The 17,431-nt window shown below is 58.8% G+C and overlaps 1 protein-coding gene across 2 annotated transcripts in view; it reads left to right on the forward strand.

Moving 5' to 3' along the window:
- The window catches only part of LPCAT1 (lysophosphatidylcholine acyltransferase 1), a 41,339-nt gene extending 24,546 nt beyond the window's left edge, over window positions 1-16,793 (forward strand). The window contains exons 4-14 of one of the 2 annotated variants that reach the window (XM_060009693.1): window positions 1,304-1,416; window positions 2,734-2,794; window positions 3,088-3,146; window positions 4,699-4,733; window positions 5,577-5,631; window positions 7,341-7,423; window positions 9,732-9,857; window positions 10,399-10,552; window positions 10,861-10,959; window positions 13,355-13,496; window positions 14,685-16,793. In XM_060009693.1, the coding sequence (XP_059865676.1) occupies window positions 1,304-1,416; window positions 2,734-2,794; window positions 3,088-3,146; window positions 4,699-4,733; window positions 5,577-5,631; window positions 7,341-7,423; window positions 9,732-9,857; window positions 10,399-10,552; window positions 10,861-10,959; window positions 13,355-13,496; window positions 14,685-14,869 (1,112 nt within the window). In that variant the 3' untranslated portion in view covers window positions 14,870-16,793. The remainder of the gene's footprint in view (window positions 1-1,303; window positions 1,417-2,733; window positions 2,795-3,087; window positions 3,147-4,698; window positions 4,734-5,576; window positions 5,632-7,340; window positions 7,424-9,731; window positions 9,858-10,398; window positions 10,553-10,860; window positions 10,960-13,354; window positions 13,497-14,684) is intronic. The other variant, XM_060009694.1, reaches the window with a different exon arrangement.
- Window positions 16,794-17,431: the final 638 nt, after the last annotated feature.

Genomic DNA, 17,431 nt, shown 5'->3' on the forward strand with positions numbered 1-17,431 from the left:
CAGGAGTAATTGGTGCGGAAGGATAAAAGAGTTCCAATTTGGTGAAGAAGCAAAATGTTTCAAGACATGGGAAAAACTATCGCTGAGATCCACTTAGATTTTGGGAGTGCCATGGACCCAACTAGATAGAATTTTATTCTTTTTTAAAATGGTTTTTCTTTGCTTTTCGGAAGACCTCCAAGACGTAAGTCATGAAATATTACTCTTTACAAGTAACAGAAATGCTCAGAAAAGAAGCTCAGAGCTCATCTTGGTACCAGCGAGGTGTGGCCCTGGGGCAGAGCAGGTGGGGACGTGGCCTCACCGGCCCAGGAGGGACCAACTGCCACGGCCTCTGCCTGCCATCAGTGCAAAGTTTTCTAAGAAGTATCTTCCCGCCTTTACATCCTCGTTCGAGAGGACCAGTGGGCTGGGTATCGCCATCAGCTTCGGTCAGGGAGCCCTGACCTCACACGCGTGTTGGGGGCCGTGTGTGTGTTGCTGGAATGGGGTCTGTGTGAGTGTCCTGGGGCAGCCGTGACAAAGCAGCACAGACCACAGAGCTCAAAACTGCAGAAATGTATATTCTGTCACTGTTCCGGGGGCCAGAGGTCCAAAATCAAGGTGTCGGCAGGTTGGTCCCAAGGGAGAGTCCATCCCAGGCCGCCCTCCGGTCTCCAGTGGTCCCGGCTCTCCTGGGCCTCCCCCGGCCATGGCCACATCACCCCGTCCTTGCCTCTGTCATCACGTGGCGATCTCTCCCTCTCTCCTCCTTACGGGGACACCAGTCACTGATCAGGGCCCACCCCAGCGCAGTGTGACCTCATCTGAACTTGACGGCATCTGCAGAGCCCCTGTTTCCAAACGAAGTCAGTCCTAGGCACCTGGGCTAGGACGTCAGCCTGTGTCTCTGAGGGACACAGTTCAGCCCGCAGCGAGGCTGGTGGGGTCTGAGCCACGTGCCCCAGGCCCTTCTGGCTCTGGGGCCTCCCCACTTCCCCCCCACAGCCCCCCACCAGTGACACGGGTGACCAAAGGCTCTCCACGCCCCATGGGGTCAGCCCCATCTGTCTCTTTCTCCTGATTTGTCATCTGAGAACGCTTGGAGTTGTTACTGTGGGCCCCGCAGTTTGCAGGGCTTCTGGCCATCCTCTAAGTCCACTGAAGCCTCAGTGCCCCCCCTCCCCGATCCCTCGTGGTCCGCGCTGGCTGGCTGGCTGCCTGCCTGCGCCACGGCACAGCCCTCGGGGCACCTCTGGGGGCTCACCTCTCACCGGGCGCTGTGAGCAGCACCGCAACACAAGCACCACCCCCTGTCTTTCAGCTCTGATAAAGTACATCCGGCCGGTGTTCGTGTCCCGGATGGACCAGGATTCGCGCAGGAAGACGGTGGAGGTGATCAAGAGGAGGGCGCAGTCCAGCGGGAAGTGGCCGCAGGTGTGCCGCGCTGCTTGCGTTCTCAGCAGTTCTCCTAGAGGCGACCTTAGGGATTGGAGGGGAAAGGGAAGCACGAGGGCCAGAGCTTGCTTTCCCCGGAGGCTGGGTTCCTTGCGTTGCGTTTTATTTTCGATGAGTGCAAATCCAAGAACGTGCCGACTATCAGGTAGTTTGGGTTCTGGCGTTTTAAAAGTAAAAGAAATAGGGGGAAACGATTCTCACATGCATCTCAAGTTCCCGAATCGTCTTTTAAGTTCTGTGTCGGAAAGAGCCAGCTGCCCTGACCCTGGGGTCAGCATGGTCTCATGTCTGAATACTGCCTTAGGCTGCAAGGTGTACCCCATTGCTTCTAAGAGTCCCGGGCTTGTCTGTCTGGCGTGCGTCTGGTTCCCTCGGGGCATCGGGAAGGCTGCCCCGGGCCGGGGAGCAGGGGCCTCGGCCAGTGTTAGCTGTGGGTGCCTTCGACCTACGCTGCGTATGTGTAGTTTTTCTTTTCACTCGAGCCGACCTCGAGAAGCCGGAGGTCCCACAGGACTCTGGGTTCTGGCCGCTCGGAAGACATTGAAGGCCTTGCTGTGGCACCCATGCCCGAGGACGGGCGGCCCTTTGGGGGCTGTGCTTCCGGGGCCTCCAGCTGCCATCCACACAAGAACAGGTTGAGCCCCTCCGCCATTCAGCTCACCTGCCTGACCCGCAGGCGTGCTGGGGTCGGTCCCACGCTGACTCGGTGCCCCTTGGAGATGATCTTTCTCTGGGGCTCAGGATTGAAAGCAGCCTCACGGGCTGTATTTTCCACCACGCAGGGGAAAGTTAGCTTACGTTATGTTGATGGAAGTCAGTAGGAGTTGGAGTGACTGGAGGTCCCGGTGAGGAAGGCGTTACTCCGCCGCCGATGCTATGGGTGTTTGCGCTGCTGGCCCGGCCCCAGCCTCTCCCCGACCCCACCCCAGGTCCCGTACTCAGCCACGGGCTCTCCATCCCTGCACCTTCGTCCTGCCTTGTGCTCGTGGCTGCCGGCTCCAGGCAGGGGGATCTCGTCCGCACAGCAGCTGCAGGTGGGCGCTAAGGCCACCTGTTCACATATCCCACCGCCCAAGGAGGCACGCGCTGTTCGCGTACCTGCGTTGCTTCCAGGTTTTAGTCAAACCAGCAGTCAGAAGGGAAATTACTGAAGCCTTCTGTATGCATCTTAACTTTTTCAACTGAATATAATTAAAGTGCCTAAGTCACATCAGGGCTGGAGGAAATAGGTTGTGAAATTGGCCCCTGTGAACTCGGAACTGTCCCTTTGATGCTGATTTTTTTTTCCATTTCAAGATAATGATTTTCCCAGAAGGCACTTGTACCAACAGGACCTGCCTAATTACCTTCAAGCCTGGTAAGTAGTTTTCTTAATTATTTCTTTTCTGCCTCGAGAAGGTGGGGGAGACCCTCACTCCCACCAAAGCGCCTCACCCAGGAGATGCCCTTGTGCCTGTTTCCTGTGACCCTGGGGTTTTCTCTGAGTGTCCACGGCTGGCACAGATGTTGAGGAAACCTGCCCAGCACTGAATGACCGCTGACCGGGAAGGCCTGTCAGAGAAGCCCACTTTGTTCTGAGACCCACACGGGAAGTATGGGCAGGGGACTTGCTGCCATGGAGATAAGAGGTGTCCCTTTCTCCCTCTGCAGGTGCGTTTATCCCAGGAGTTCCCGTCCAGCCGGTGGTTTTGCGGTACCCAAACAAACTGGTGAGTGTGTTTCCCTGGCACGAATGTCCAGTGAATTTCCTGGGCCTGAGAATTGCCCGGTATCTCAGGACATTGTCTCCATCTACCCTGGCACTCTGCCACACTCCCCAGCACTAGCTCACAAGTCCCGCTTTCATGGATCGCAAAGCCCTGGCCCTTCCTTGAGCCTGACGTGTAGGTGTGAGACCCCCGGGTCCCCAGTGGCTCTTGCCTCCCAGCTCGCACTCTGGGACACTTTAAAACTGAGAATATTTAATTCCCAGAGGCTGGCAGCAGGAGGGAAAGAGGCTAAGTACCTCCGTGGTCCCTCTGCCACGTGCAGAAAGGTGATCTGGACGGGCCCCAGCTCAGCTCGCAGGGTGGGGGGCCCGGACGAGGTTCTGGTGCCTGTGGGCACGCCTCCTGGGCCGCCCTGCCTGTAACCCCCGTGTGACATCTGTGGGCACCAGGGGCTTTCAGCCCTCCCTCTTCCGGGCCAGGGCCCTGGGGTCCAAGGTCAGTGCACTGACCGTGTGCCCATGGGTGTGGACAGGCCCAGTGTGTGAGCGCCAGTCAGAAGTGGCAGCCGCACGGGCCGGCAGACACAGCTGTCCCTACAGCTCTGAAGAGGTGCGTTCGCTAGCCAGCTTCTGAGAATGAGAATCCGTCACCTGTGTGTAGGATTCTAGATTTTCCCCTTTTTAAGTTTGTTGCATCCGCGTATTGGAAGCACGGCGCTGGGCTCTTCGGGGAACGGTGACCCCCGCCTTGCGCTCAGTCTGTGTCACGTGCTCTTCGGCTGGCTAAGGTTTGAGCACCGACCTGCGTGGAGGGGGCTGGGCTGGGGACTGCGTGTGGGACGCCCCGTGGCAGGTGGGTTTCCAGGAGCCATAGGGGGCAGGTGGGTGTCAGGCCTGCGAGAGAAGGAAGCCCTGGTGGGTGACCGGTGTCAGGGCAGAAGCACATGTGTCACCCACGGTCCTCACCAAGGCGGCTGAGGGTGGAGGGCATCTGAAATGTTCCCGTGGGACCCCGGGCAGGCACGGGGTGGGGGAGATGCGGCCCTGTGGCTTTGTTCCGTGCTCCCTGCCCCCGTCCGGGGCTGACCGTCGGGGGCGCGTCTCTGACCGAGAGTCCAGGCGGGGACCCTGGGGGCTCAAGTGGGTGTGGAGCTGGAACGGGGCTGCCAACAGCATCACCTGGCTAGGTGGTGGTGATGGGCAGGGCGGGGCCTGCAGAGCACAGAGCAGGTCCGGGTGTGGACTGAAGTTGCCCCGGGCGCCCGGAGAAGGCGGAGGCAGAAGGGGGGCAGGACGGGGTCTTGGGCGGATGCTGGGATGGGTGACCCCGGGGCCGTGGGAGGAGAGGTGAGCGAGTCTGGGGGGACCTGCGGTGGTGGGCTCCCCCTTCTCCCCTGCCCCAGAGGGGACGTGGCTGGTAGGGAAGACAGCGCCTCTGGGGTCCCAGGCGGCCAGGGCGAGGGCGGGGCGAGGCCGGCATGCCCTCGGGCAAGGAGGAGGGGCGCGGCGCCCAGGACTTCCTTCCTGACTCATCGCTCCTTTCCTGCCCCCAGGACACCATCACCTGGACGTGGCAAGGCCCCGGAGCGTAAGTCAGACCCCGCCCTGTCTTGTTTGTCCTGTCCTCCCAGGAAAGCAGGCCCGCTCCAGTGACCGCCGTGCTGCGTACTTTAGCAAAGGCAGAAACGGAGCGCAGGGCCACTGCTGCTGGGCGGCAGTTCGGTTCGGCCCAGGGAGGCTAGCTGCACGAGGCTGGCCTTCTTCCCACTCCTGGATTCCAGGGCCCTGGCGGGAACGTAACTGAGAACTTCTCTTCCCGCCTGTGTCTGTCAGCTCGGCGATCAGCTGCACACGGTCGGCCCGGAGAGGAGAGGGGAGCGTGGGGCCTCCTCCCGCGCGGCCGCTGGGGGCGTACGGGGGTCCAGGCGCCGGCATGTGGGCTGGCGTTCGGAGGCGGAGGGCCGGGCGGTGAGGCCACGCAGAGCGCTCTGAGGCCCCTGGCGCATGGGGGGGGGGGCAGTGCTGAGGCTGGAGGGCAGAGTGGGCGGAAGCTGGGGAGTGTCTGGGAAGGGGATCCTTCAGGGTCCCAGTGGCCTGGGCATGGGGATGGCATGATGTAGGGCCTGGGACAGCCAGGAGGGGCCGGGGTCGGGTAGACGAGACCTCCTGAGCCGGAGGTCAGACAGGGCACAGCCAGGCGGGTGTGCGTGTGTTTAATAAGCTCAGTGGCGGCTTCTGTTTAATCAAAGTAGCCTTGTCACTCAGCGGTGTGTTTAAGGTTCAGGTTTAGGCTGAGGAAGGCGCCGCATCCCCTCGGGAAGGAGCATTGCCTGCTCGGTGGTGCTCTCTGCAGGGGAGCGGGGTCTGGAGACTTTAACTAAAAGGAATTGGGAAGCTTTTAACCAGTGCTGTAAATCCGTTCATTTTTAAGGTTGAAAATCCTGTGGCTCACGTTGTGTCAGTTTCACAATCAAGTGGAAATTGAGGTTTGTATAGATACAGTGTTACACAGTGTTGTGTGAGAGTTTATACAGATGCCGTGTTAGACAATGTTATTCTGTCTGTATTGTTATAATGTTACATTGTGGTCTCTGTAGATAACAGCGTTACACAATGTTATTTTGACGTCTCTATACATATAATGTTATATGGATACAATGATATATAGGGGTCTCTGTAGGTATAATATTATACAACGTCATGTTGGTATCTGTGCAGATCCAAAGTTATACGTCATCTGTCTTGCTTTGAACTTTTTCCATTTCGCATGGCTCCTCAAAGGTGCTTCCCAGGGGGTTTGCATCAACTTTGTGTCTCTTGCGTGACTGTTTACCCATTCAGATAGGATTTTAAAAATCAACAGGAAGCTAAGCCCGCCATTCTTTTATTATGGTTAGCATAGCTTAAGGGCATACCTGCAATTACTGATTCTTTTGGCTTCTACTTCTACCCAGTACTGACACTGCTGATATCGAACTGCTAAACTTATCATACTGTTATCCTGTTTAATACTTGGTCAGACCAGGTAGACTGCCTCCCCGCATTCAGCCCGTTTCCAAAGTCACAATACCTGTCCTCCCTACTCAGATAAGTATGGTCACATTCATGCAGCCTGTAAACTTAATTGAGTGGATGAGGAATAGGGTTTATTTTCTTCAAAGGGGAGTTAACCTGCTACTCCTACACCTGAACATGAGAGATGAGTCTTACACAGCTTAAAGCATTTCATTTGCTACCTTCTGATAAATACTGCAGAGTAATACCGAATTTACAAATGAGCCCGGCTTTCAGCCAGGTTTTTCACTTCAGTAGAACATAAGCCGCTTAATTATGAAGGACTGGGCTGGAAGGGCCGTGGCCCGGGTCCAAGGGTGGCTGGCCTGCAACCCACGGTATTTTATGTGGCTCGTTTGCTGGTGGCCGAGAGGCAGCAGCGGGGAGAGACTCCAAGGAAGATGCTCTGTTTCAGACTGGTTTCTAATTTGAAGAGTTGGAAAGAAACTGTATGGCTTTGTGAAATCACTCTAAGTTCTTTGCGTCACTCCTACAAGACGCCAGTGCTGATATGAGGAACTGTTGCAACTTACAAAGTTTTTAAAAAGGTAGCAGTAAGCGAGAGACTAGCATTATACGATGAGAACTGATAGGATTTGGGGATGTTCCTGTATTCTTGAATGTCCATACTAAAGAAAAGGGCTCGGTGATGGTCATTTTCCTTTTCTACAATGGGGGGTCGGCACAGGCTGTGAGACGTGCTTATTTAAAACACGCAGAGACACACGTTCCTGGGACAGTTTATTATATTCTGCAAATACAGTGGTTGTCAAAAAGCTAATAATAGTCTTTCAAGTGGAAATAATTTGTCGTGTTACCCGCAACACAAAACTGAGACTTTAGAAGTGGAAGCACACCTGCGATTCTTTCGATTGCAAAGACTAAGCCCCTGTGCGAAGTCGTAAGCACGACTCTCTGGCTTCTGTGTCGGAGGAGTGGTGCTCCTGCTGAGGAAAGGTGGGTTGTGAGTTTACACACGTGTGCGTGCATGGGCGGCAGTGACAACTCCAGAGACGATGCCGGTGGAGGGCGCTCTGACAGAGATCCTGATTTGTCCGGGAGCAGGTTGTCATCGTGGGGGGGGGGCGGCGAGGGCAGTGTCTCGTGCTCGTGCGGGTAACCGGCGTCTCTGTGTGCACAGTTCCTTCCCGTGTACACCCCGTCGGAGGAGGAGAAGCAGGACCCCGCTCTGTACGCCAGCAACGTGCGGCACGTGATGGCAGAGTGAGTGCGCGCCCCTTCCGCGGCGGGGAAGCCCCGGTGCCCTTGGCCACCCTGAGTATTTGTTACCCAGGGTCTGTGTCCGCCAGTGCCGTGGCCTCGCTGTAAAGCCAGTCAGCGGCGTCGGGGAGGCGGCTGGAGCCAGCCTAGGCTGGGCATCGGCCAGCGTGTGCTTGGCTGCGTGCATTGTCTCCTGATCCTGTTGGAGGACGTTTCTGCTTGTTCAACATTTGGAAGATGGTTCATTGCCACTTAATTCTGCACATTGCAAACGTCCCCATTAGCCAGCAGTCCCCACGGGGGCTGCGTCCGTGTGCGTCCCTTGGAGACAGGCAGCGGGGCCTGGGCTGGTGCGTCCTCGACACGTGCCATCTACCCAGACAGCGTTACCAAGGTTCTGCCTCCGTCCCGCCGAGCTGAGTGTGGTATTTGTGCACTTAATCTCGCGCTGCTCGTACCACAGTGTGTGTGTAGCTAGGAATATTCTCACCTCCTACTTCCCTGCAGTTCCCGCTTGTTTCGGGCCCTGGCAGCCTCAGCGCAGACCCCAGGTGCCTTCACCCTTCCTCTCAGTCCCAGCCCCTCCCTCCCCTCCTCTCTCCTCCGGGGCAGAGGCTGCCTCTGAGTTCGGCCACTGCGGTGCCTGGAGGGGTGCTCGGACGGCGTCACCTGTGGGGAGGGGCACACGGCTGCCTGGCGCGACTTAGTTTCTAAGGGAAAGTCCATCTCCTCGCGAGGGATGCGTCGTCCCCGCTCTGGTGCGTCCTGTGAGACACGCTGAGCGAGGTCATGCGTTTAACCTCGGCACACGTGAATTGAACTCAGCCAGGCGTTCAGTCCGCCCAGGCGCCCTCAGAGTTAGGCGCCGGCAGTGGAGTCCAGCCAGACGCGCCCGCTCCCCTCAGGCCCCCCTTCTCCGAATCCCACATGCGGACACAGAGCTGCCGGGATGCGGGAGATTCTCAACTCCCAGCGTTTGGGAAGTCAGGGCAGTGAGTGACACCCTTGATCAACCTCTAGATAAGAAAATAATACCCACAGAGTCGCAGGCCTGACAGGTTAGGTGTAATTTTTTGTTGTCGTTGTTCGTGTTCAGACAAATTAACTACTAAATATTTTAAATATGTATCCTAAAGAAACTTCTATGGCATCCTATAATCGGTGTTAACAGAGACACGTCGTGTTCAGTGGAAAAGGGCAGAAACCCATCGGGTCTCCCCTTGCCTCACAGCCAGAACCACGGGCGTGGGCCGTCACCTGCCTGGTCTTTAGTCACACCGGGGCTGCACCCGGGAAGGGCCGGGGTCCCGACAGCTTTGCAGGCGGCCCTGAGCCAGCCCCGTCCCCCTTCCCGTGGATAGCCCGGGAGCTCCTGGGGCGCTTCTGGCGTCCGTCCCCACGCGACCAGGCCTACGCGCTCCTAAGGGGAGCTTAGCAGCCCCGGAAAGAGGCCTTCAGCTTCGCTGTTTCCTTATTACCTGACGCACACAGCGTTGCCATGGCAGCAAGGAGCTATAGCGGTGCCCCAGTACCCGCCAGGGGCTGGTTCCCGGACCCTCGGAGACCAAAACCCAAGGATGCTCGAGTCCCTCCTGTGAGACAGTCTAGTGCAGCCGCCCCCCGCGTCCTTGGATCCGGAGGGCCGACTGTCCCATCGGAATGAGTAAACGCCCTTTCAGTGACGGAGGCGGGCTTGGGGGCCAGTTTTCTGTATGTGGTAAATTTCCTCCCGTGAACGCGCTTTCCATGATAGTCAGGAGAAGGCCATTTTTCTAGAAATCTGACGCCGCCCTTGGAATGACTGGGTTCTGACTCTCCCTCTCACTTCAGGGTGGTACCAGCACAGATAGCAGCGGCCCCTGCTGCCCGCAAAGATGACTTGAGCTGAACTGAGCACCACTGCGGGCAGCGTCGTCCTCTTCAAGGCGCTAGATGCATGCTAGCTCCCTAGAGGGCGGAAACCACAGCGATAGAGGCTAACCACGAAGCCGGGTGGCCCCAGGTGCCACGTAACTGAGCTTTGGGTCAGCTCTCCGGCCTTTATGTTTAGCTGAACGTGGTCTTTATTCTATTTATTGATTTGTTTGTCTGTTCCTATTTTGGCCACACCTCGAGGCATGTAGGGCTGTTCCCCGACCAGGGATGGAACCCGGGCCGCTGCAGTGAAAGTGGCAAATCCTAACCACTAGGCCACCAGGGGACCGCCTGAACGTGGCCTTTAAACATCACCTTCCCGCCCACCTCAGCGTCCAGCGCGCTCGCTCTGCTGCCCCGAGGGGCCGGCTGATGGCAGTGCCCTCCTCTCCCGCAGGGCCCTGGGCGTCTCCGTAACTGACTACACGTTTGAGGACTGCCAGCTGGCCCTGGCGGAAGGCCAGCTTCGTCTCCCCGCGGACACGTGCCTTCTCGAGTTTGCCAGGCTGGTGAGGGGGCTGGGGTGAGTTCCCTGCTGCTTTCTCTCGAGCACTCAGTTGGAGGCAGTGCTCCTGTGGGCGCCTGTGACGCCCACCAGGCCACCGCAGGGTCTCCGCCTGGGCACTTGGTGACCGAGCTGGAGGTCACGGGTGGTGGGCGATCGAGATAATTAATGGTGCTTTTTCTGAGGTTTGGGGTTTTTTTCTTTTCTCTTTTTTTCAAATTCCACACAGAAGTAAGTGTCTTAAACCCTGAATGGTCGGCCCTGGCTGTCTCTTTAGGGACGCGCCCCACCCGCCACCACCGTCCGCCATCCCCTGAGGACCTGCCTAAGGGTGGGGCCCGCACACCCACAGGGGTGTCAGTGCTTGTGCGGACGCTCACACAGGGCACACTCGTGCCTTCAAGCTCCTGGAAGAGCCTCTCTTCTCGAGGACTGACTGCTGCTTGGTCTATGAATCGTTTTAATGTTTTGTTGGGTCTTAATACATGACAGTAAATCTGCCATTTTCAGCATTTTGTAATTTTATTGAAAAAGAATGTTCCCCTCATTTTTTGTTTAGGCTAAAACCGGAAAAACTCGAACGCGATCTGGACCGACATGCAGAAAGCGCGAGGATGAAGCAGGGCGGGAGCTTGACGCTGCCCAAGTTCGCGGCGCAGCTGGAGGTCCCCGAGTCCCGGGCGCTGGAGGACCTGTTTGCCCTGTTTGATGAGGTACGGCCTTGTTGGGGGGGCTTGGGGGCAGCTGTTTCCCTTGTGATAGAAATGTTCTTCAGACAATTTTGGAAGCAGAGAAGGGGAGACCAGCCCTTGTTGCCCATCCTGCCAGCCATCCAGTCTCTGGGGGTATTTTCTCCCCAAAAGATGCTGTCGAATGCACCTAGAAATTTGGCTTTAAATCAACGTTTGCTGATAAACACGCCTGTAGTTGGGGTTTTTGTAAGCGGGTTGCCAAAAGGCCTGTGACGTCACACCCATGCTCGGGAGGGGGCAGGGCTGTCCCTGAAAGCGTCTCTTCCCAGAAGGGCGGCGGGGAGATGGACATGCGGGAGTACGTGGTCGCCTTGTCCGTCGTCTGCCGGCCGTCGCAGACCCTGGACACCATCCGGCTGGCGTTCAAGGTAAGTGTGGCGTTTACGCGACCTGTAAGTTGTGGGGTCGGTGAGACCTGGGTCACGTGAGGCCTGTGAGACCTTTTATAGCCCTTATGACTTTGGTAAACTTGCCGTCTGCCTGCTCTTCTCACATAAGCTTGTACTGCAGCCGTTGTTTGTAAAGAGGCCGGCAAACCTCCTCTGCTTTATTTCTCCCTGGAATTTAAAGAGCCCTCACTCGTAAGAAGAGTGTGGGGAAGGGTCTTCCTGAGTCCTGGACGCCTGAGCGGGACCAATGGGTTCTGTCTCCCAACACGGCCTCCCCATCAGCGTGTTGACCAGAGGAAAGCAGGGCTTTGGGACTAAGTAGCCGCCTGCCCCGGCGTAGCCCAGAGCCAGGCCGTTCACCATGGGTGCAGTGAGTCTGGGGAAGGCCCATTATGGGGTCCCGGCCCGCCCGCAGATCCACCTGGCTGCCCTCAAGCATGGCCTCACCTGGTCAGTCCCCTAGGGTGGAGCTGGGCTCGCTTTGCCACCTAGACACATTCTGTCTGTGTCTCACAGGTGCAACTCACATTAGCCAGACTCACGAAAATATGATGTATAGGTCAGGAAGCCGCGGTCACTCACTGCCGGGAGAACCCCTTCTCTCCCTCCTGACCCTAGCAGACCCTCTCCATGGCAGACTGGGAGAGTCCCCCACGGTGCAGGGCGGCTTCTGCGGGCCAGGCCACGGGGGCTAATCAGACGGCGGCGGTCCTTGGTAGCGCCCTGTCTCAGAAAGCCTGTCCCCTCCGGCCTTGGCGGGCACCCCCCAGGGTTGCCCTTGGGCTCAGCGCCCCTGTGCCGGTGCTGCCTCGGCCACGCCCATCTGGTGGCCCTGCAGCAGCTTCTCTGACATCTTGCGGTGGACTCTGCTGCCACGACAGTGGCTGGCAGGGAGGTGGCCAGCTTGTCGCTCAGTGAAACAGCTGAGCGTGCGCACGAGCACCTTGTAGCAGCGCTACCAGGCCCCACCGGAGGGCAGGTGCGAGGGCTGCGGGGAGGACGGCACCGCTTGTGCCGCCTTGTGGGTCCCGGCACTGCTCCACGGCGACCTCCCCTGCGGTGACCACCCCTCACGGGCCCCCCGGGAAGGCAGACGGCCCCGTGCCCGGGCATCCCCACAGCGGGGCCGGTGTGTCCTGCTCATGTGGACATCCCGCCACGGGAAGCCCACCTCTAGGCGGGAGGGCAGAGTGAATGCTCCAAGAAGTTCCAGGGGTTGGGGAGCAGATTGGTCAGGGGGCCCCCAGCGTGGGGAGGAGAGCCCACAGACAGCGCAGCGGTGACGGCCCCCAGCTCTCCTGCAGCCCTGGTCAGGCTGGTGGCGGGGGGGCAGGGGCCGCTCCTCCCAAACTAGGGCAGCAGGAGGAGGACGTCAGGAATTCACGGCGCAGGATGGAATGCAGTCGTGTGCTGGTCTCAGCCCGTCGGTAGCCAGGGCTGCGGCTGGACTGGCCCCTGGGGCTCTCACAGGGTGACTGCAGTGCGCCCTCGGCAACAGCCATCAGGGAGCTTGGAAAAGAAAGGTCTGTTACTCACAGGTCTGGAGGCACACGGCGTGCCCTGGGGGCAGCGAGGTCACAGCTCACGGGGCGAGAGTGTGGATCTGGGGCTCTGCCTTTGTCAGGGTTGAGGGTAGGGGCCTAGGGTTTTGGGGGTTCACTCTTTCTTGGCGAATTTAAAGCGTAAGAGTGGGAATTAGGGCACGGGAGAGGAGAAGCGGGGTCCCTGAGGTGGTCAGTTATGCGGGTCACCCAGGGCCTTCTGGAAGGGGGACCTCATGGTGGCGGGGCGGCCTGGCTCCTTTCCTGGTGGTTTCACTGGTCACCGCGACTCACAGCCGCAGTGTTCATTCAGGTGGGCATCCGTGAAGTGGGCACCTCGCAGCCAAAGGCTGAACGCCAGGTCCTCACGTTGCAGTGTAGATACCACCCTTTCTTGGTGGATTTAAAACACAAGAGCAGGGCTTCCCTGGTGGCGCGGTGGTTGAGAGTCCGCCTGCCGATGCAGGGCACACGGGTTCGTGCCCCGGTCCGGGAGGGTCCCACATGCCGCGGAGCGGCTGGGCCCGTGAGCCATGGCCACTGAGCCTGCGTGTCCAGAGCCTGTGCTCCGCAACGGGAGAGGCCACAACAGTGAGAGGCCCGCGTACCGCAAAAAAAAAACAAAAATAAAAACACACGAGCAGGGAGCTGAGGGCTCCCGGCTACCACCTGCCCGAGGTGCTGAGGGCTCCCGAGGGCTCTGAGTTCCGGCCCTTCTGACCCTGTGCTATCTGGGCCGGCCGGAGAGCTGGGAACGCCAAGGAGGAGAAGCAGCTGCCCTGGATAGTCGGGGCTGGCGGGGCCGCGGGGTGACTCCTGCCCCTGCCTTGCAGATGTACGGGTCGCAGGAGGACGGCAGCATAGACGAGCACGCCCTGTCCAGCATCCTGAAGACCGCCTTGGGCGTGGCTGAACTGACCGTGACCGACCTCTTCCGGGCGATCGACCAAGAGGAGAAGGGCAGGATCACATTCGGTGAGTGGCTGGGAGCTGGGGAGGACGCCCCTAGTGCGAGGTGGGGGAGGCACTGCCCCCTGCACTCTCGCCAGGCTCTCCTGAAACCTGGCAGGGCTGGGGTGGGAGCTTCCAGTCTCGCTTCTGCAGGCCGTTAACAGAAGCACGTTCCCAGCCCAGCTGTAAAGTAGGCGCCATCCCCGGGGCTGCGGCCGGGCTGAGGTCAGGGTCCCCGGTGGGGGAGGGACTCCATGCCCGGCCCGTCAGGACCGATTCCTGGGGCATCTCCTCTCCCGGGGTTTTGGCTGCGTCACCTGTCGCCACACAACGCGGGACAGCCGAGATCCTCGGGAACTGGGACCGGAACCCGCCTGGGGACCGAGGCCGGGGGTGTGGGGGCAGCAGGAGCCCCAGAAGGCGGCCCGCTCAGCGCGCCGGCCCGCGTGCACATCTGAGGATGAGCCCATAATCTCCCTAAAGTAAGAGGAGACGTTTGCTCAGGAAAGGTCATTGTGCACGTTGTGTTTGGATGTGTTTTTAATCGCGTCCAAATGTCAGGCAGGTGCCGCAGCGCGTTGGTCCGGGTGTGCGCGCGTGTCTGCGCTAAAGGGGGCCGCGCCTCCCGGGGAGCGGGTGCTACTGCCGAGGCTCGGAGCCCTGACCGACTACAGACTCCCCGTGGAGGCAGCTCCGCTCCCAGCGGGAGCACGCGTTTCCCTGCAGCCGCTGGAGCTTGCAGTGCCCTGGGCCCGGGCCTCTGAGCATCACCGAGCCCCCAGGGTGCCCCAGCGCGAGCCCGAGGGCGCTCCCCACCCCGATGCCGGGACCCAGGGCCACCAGGAGACACAGAGCCGCGCAGGCCCCACGATGGCTCGGGGTGACTCTCTGTGCACCCGGTGTCCCCAGGGCCTAGCTGTGTCCATCGAGGCTCCTGCCTCGGGGGTATGAGGCCGCTGCCAGGATGTGAGCACGCAGAATACATCCCTGACTTGACCCTTTAGTTTCCCCAAAGCAGGAGTAGCCGAAATGACGTGAGAGCCACCCTGGTCTTCACACAGAAAACTGAGGTGCGGTGCCTCTCGTGGCCTCCCGAGGGTCCATGTAGATGCCACGACGCCCCCAGGGTGTGAGTGGGGCGCCAGGGAGAGACCCCAGACTCTAGACCTTTGCCCCCGCAGGCCGGTAACCAAGGTGCCTTTGTCTTTCCAGGCGACTTCGAGAGGTTTGCCGAAGCGTACCCCGACTTCGCGGACGAATACCTGTACCCCGAGCAGACGCACTCCCAGAGCTGCGCACAGACACCCCTGACTCCCACCCCCAACGGCTTCTGCGCTGACTTCAGCCCCGAAAACTCGGCCGCTGGGACGGAGCCTTTTCGTAAGAAGCTGGACTAGGACGTAAGGTTCTGGAGAGACGAGGCATCTCCGCAGCCGCTGCCCCGTTTGCTGTGACAGCATCCGGGCTCCACGCTCCCACACGCGCTGTCCCTTTCCTGCCCTCGGGCCCGAGTCCTAGAGCAGCGCGGGCCCGAGGCCGTGGCTGTGCGTGCCCTGACGGGCGGGCGCGGTGAGCTCACAGGGGCGGCTCCTGGAGCTCCCTTCCCGGCGGCGGCACTCGGGGGCCGGCCCGGGCGTTGCTCTCTTTTCACCTCGAGCCTCCCGTTTTGTTTCCATCCTCTCCCACCGTCCCTGCTGGTCCGTTCCAGGCTGCGCAGGCCGGCGGCTGCCACGCGCACCTGAACGCGGGACGTGTCACCCGCGTATCGATTCCGGCACAAAGTCTCTGCCGACCTCGGTGGAATCGGTGGGCAGACCCGCCATCTGATTTTTCAACGTTTCTATATTTGCAGGAGCTCATGAGTATTTTATAAACTTCATTTAGATACTTCAGGAAACGCTCAGCATTTTTTTACGAAAAGAGAATTGCTTTTCTACTTCATCTTCCTTGGAGGGTCAGGGGATGTTTACTTACAGGCCCTTTTCCTGACAGACCCTGAGGCTGTCTGGGGCTTTGAGCTAACTCTCCCTCCGGCCTCTCTCGACCAGGGAACTCCTCTCCGCTGAGGCACCCGGCCCGGAACCACTTTTTTGTCTCCTCGGTCCTTTACAAACCCCCTCTTTTTATACCAGCTTGGGGTTTCTGTTTCCGTGCGACATGATCTACTTCACCAAAGTGTCAGCTCCGATCAGAGCATTGAATGTCGGGGAGATGAGGTGGGCCGGGGTGTAAATGGCGGGGGCGGGGTTTCCTGTCTCCCGGGCCGGGTGCCCCAGGGGATGGTGACACTCTGGAAGGCCCCGCCTGCGCTGACTGTCCCCCCATTCGCACCAGGGTTCTCGGGGCATCTGGAGACGGATGAGCCTCGGGGAAGGAGGGGGTGGGAAGCAGCGGCAACGGGCAGTTGGGGCGCCCGGGAGGCCCGGGGGGCTCCAGTCCCTCTCTATGTCCGGGGGCGTCAGTGGGGCGCAGCGCCACCGGGCTCGGGGAGGGGCTCCAGGTGCTGTCTTCACTCTCATGAAACCACCTTGATTCATGTCCTTGTGACATAACTAGAAACCTGTCCTCAAAGCACAATGACAACCACACACTGAGTCTGTTCCCTGAAGCAAAGCCTCTGGGTCTGTTTGGGCAATTTTTTTTGGTTTCTAATTTCTCCTGGGGGCATCTCCATAGGAAGGGACCACCAGAGCCAGAAGTACAGGGGAAATGTTTACTAACTGCCTGAGGCTTGGAGATGTGCGTTTCTACGGTTAGACGTCAGAAAAAGGAAACACCCTTAACTTCCGTTCATTCCGAAGCCCCTCCTGCCCCGCGCAGGGTGCGGGGTGACTGACATTCCAGGGCGCCGCCCGTCGGGCACAGAGCTTCCCGCACGGCCTTGGTAGCGACCAGGACTGACTTCATGATCGTGGGATGCGTGGAGTTTCATTTTTAAAAGAGAAAAACCCGCACCTGGCAATGAAGGAGGTGAACGAACTGAGATGTTCCGAGGAAGGGCCTGGGCCCTGCGTCTGTGGATGAAGGGTTTTTGAATGAAATGCCACTGTGCGTTTTCAGGAAAAAATCTCTGATAAACAGACATCGAATGGATGTTTGTTCCTCCTGATAACTCTTCTCTTTCGTAGCGACTTAGGGTCGCGGGCATCCAGAACTGTGAACGTACAGAGCTCGGGACTGAATCCCCTTGTGTGGGGCCAGGAGCCGCAGGGGCGCCCGCCGCCTGCAGAGGCCCTGCCGGGCGCGAGGGGGTGGGACGGGTGCCTCCCAACAAACTCGGGGTTTTCAATGGAACGAATAAAACGCAAAGTCTTATGTACTTGAGGACGTATTTGTTATGTGCGGTTTTTTTCTTGAGAAAGACAACAGCGGACGTGACGCAGGCTGTGACAGGAGAACCAGTCCCGCTGAGATTTCTTAGTGCTTTTCTAGGACGTTGGGGAAGCATCGTAATTGAACTTCTGTAGAAAAAGCTTTCTGGATGGCAAAGGGAGGGTCGGAGCTTTCACGGGCACGCAGACAGCCGCTGACGCCTCACAGAACTCAACCTCGTAGGCTGTTTGCCGACCTGCTGAGTTGGTTTCTATAATTTCTCTGCGAAACACGCACCTTCTATGTACGCTTTGTCGAGCGGAGAGAGACAGGGATCTTGAATTCGTCCTATTAAGTCAGTGAGGGATTTAGAAATAGAAGTGAAAGAAAGAGCTGGCGTACTGCAGTCCCGAAAACTGTAGAGGAGAAAATTGAGGTTGTGTAGCCAGCGGCTTCCGGATGGAGTGACACTTAGCATCGTGTTCATGTCGTAAGTCAGGGAAGCCGGAGAGGGAGCCCGTGGTCTGACCCCATCGGGGCGGCGGCGGACGAAATGCACCAGAATGACATTTGTGCACCAACAGGGGTAGGCATTGGCCCTTCCTAACATAACAAATGGGTGTTGCCTTTGAACTTGGTTAAAGTTT

The sequence above is a fragment of the Delphinus delphis genome, chromosome 3 (genome assembly GCF_949987515.2).
Source record: "Delphinus delphis chromosome 3, mDelDel1.2, whole genome shotgun sequence".
Classification (NCBI taxonomy): domain Eukaryota; kingdom Metazoa; phylum Chordata; class Mammalia; order Artiodactyla; family Delphinidae; genus Delphinus; species Delphinus delphis.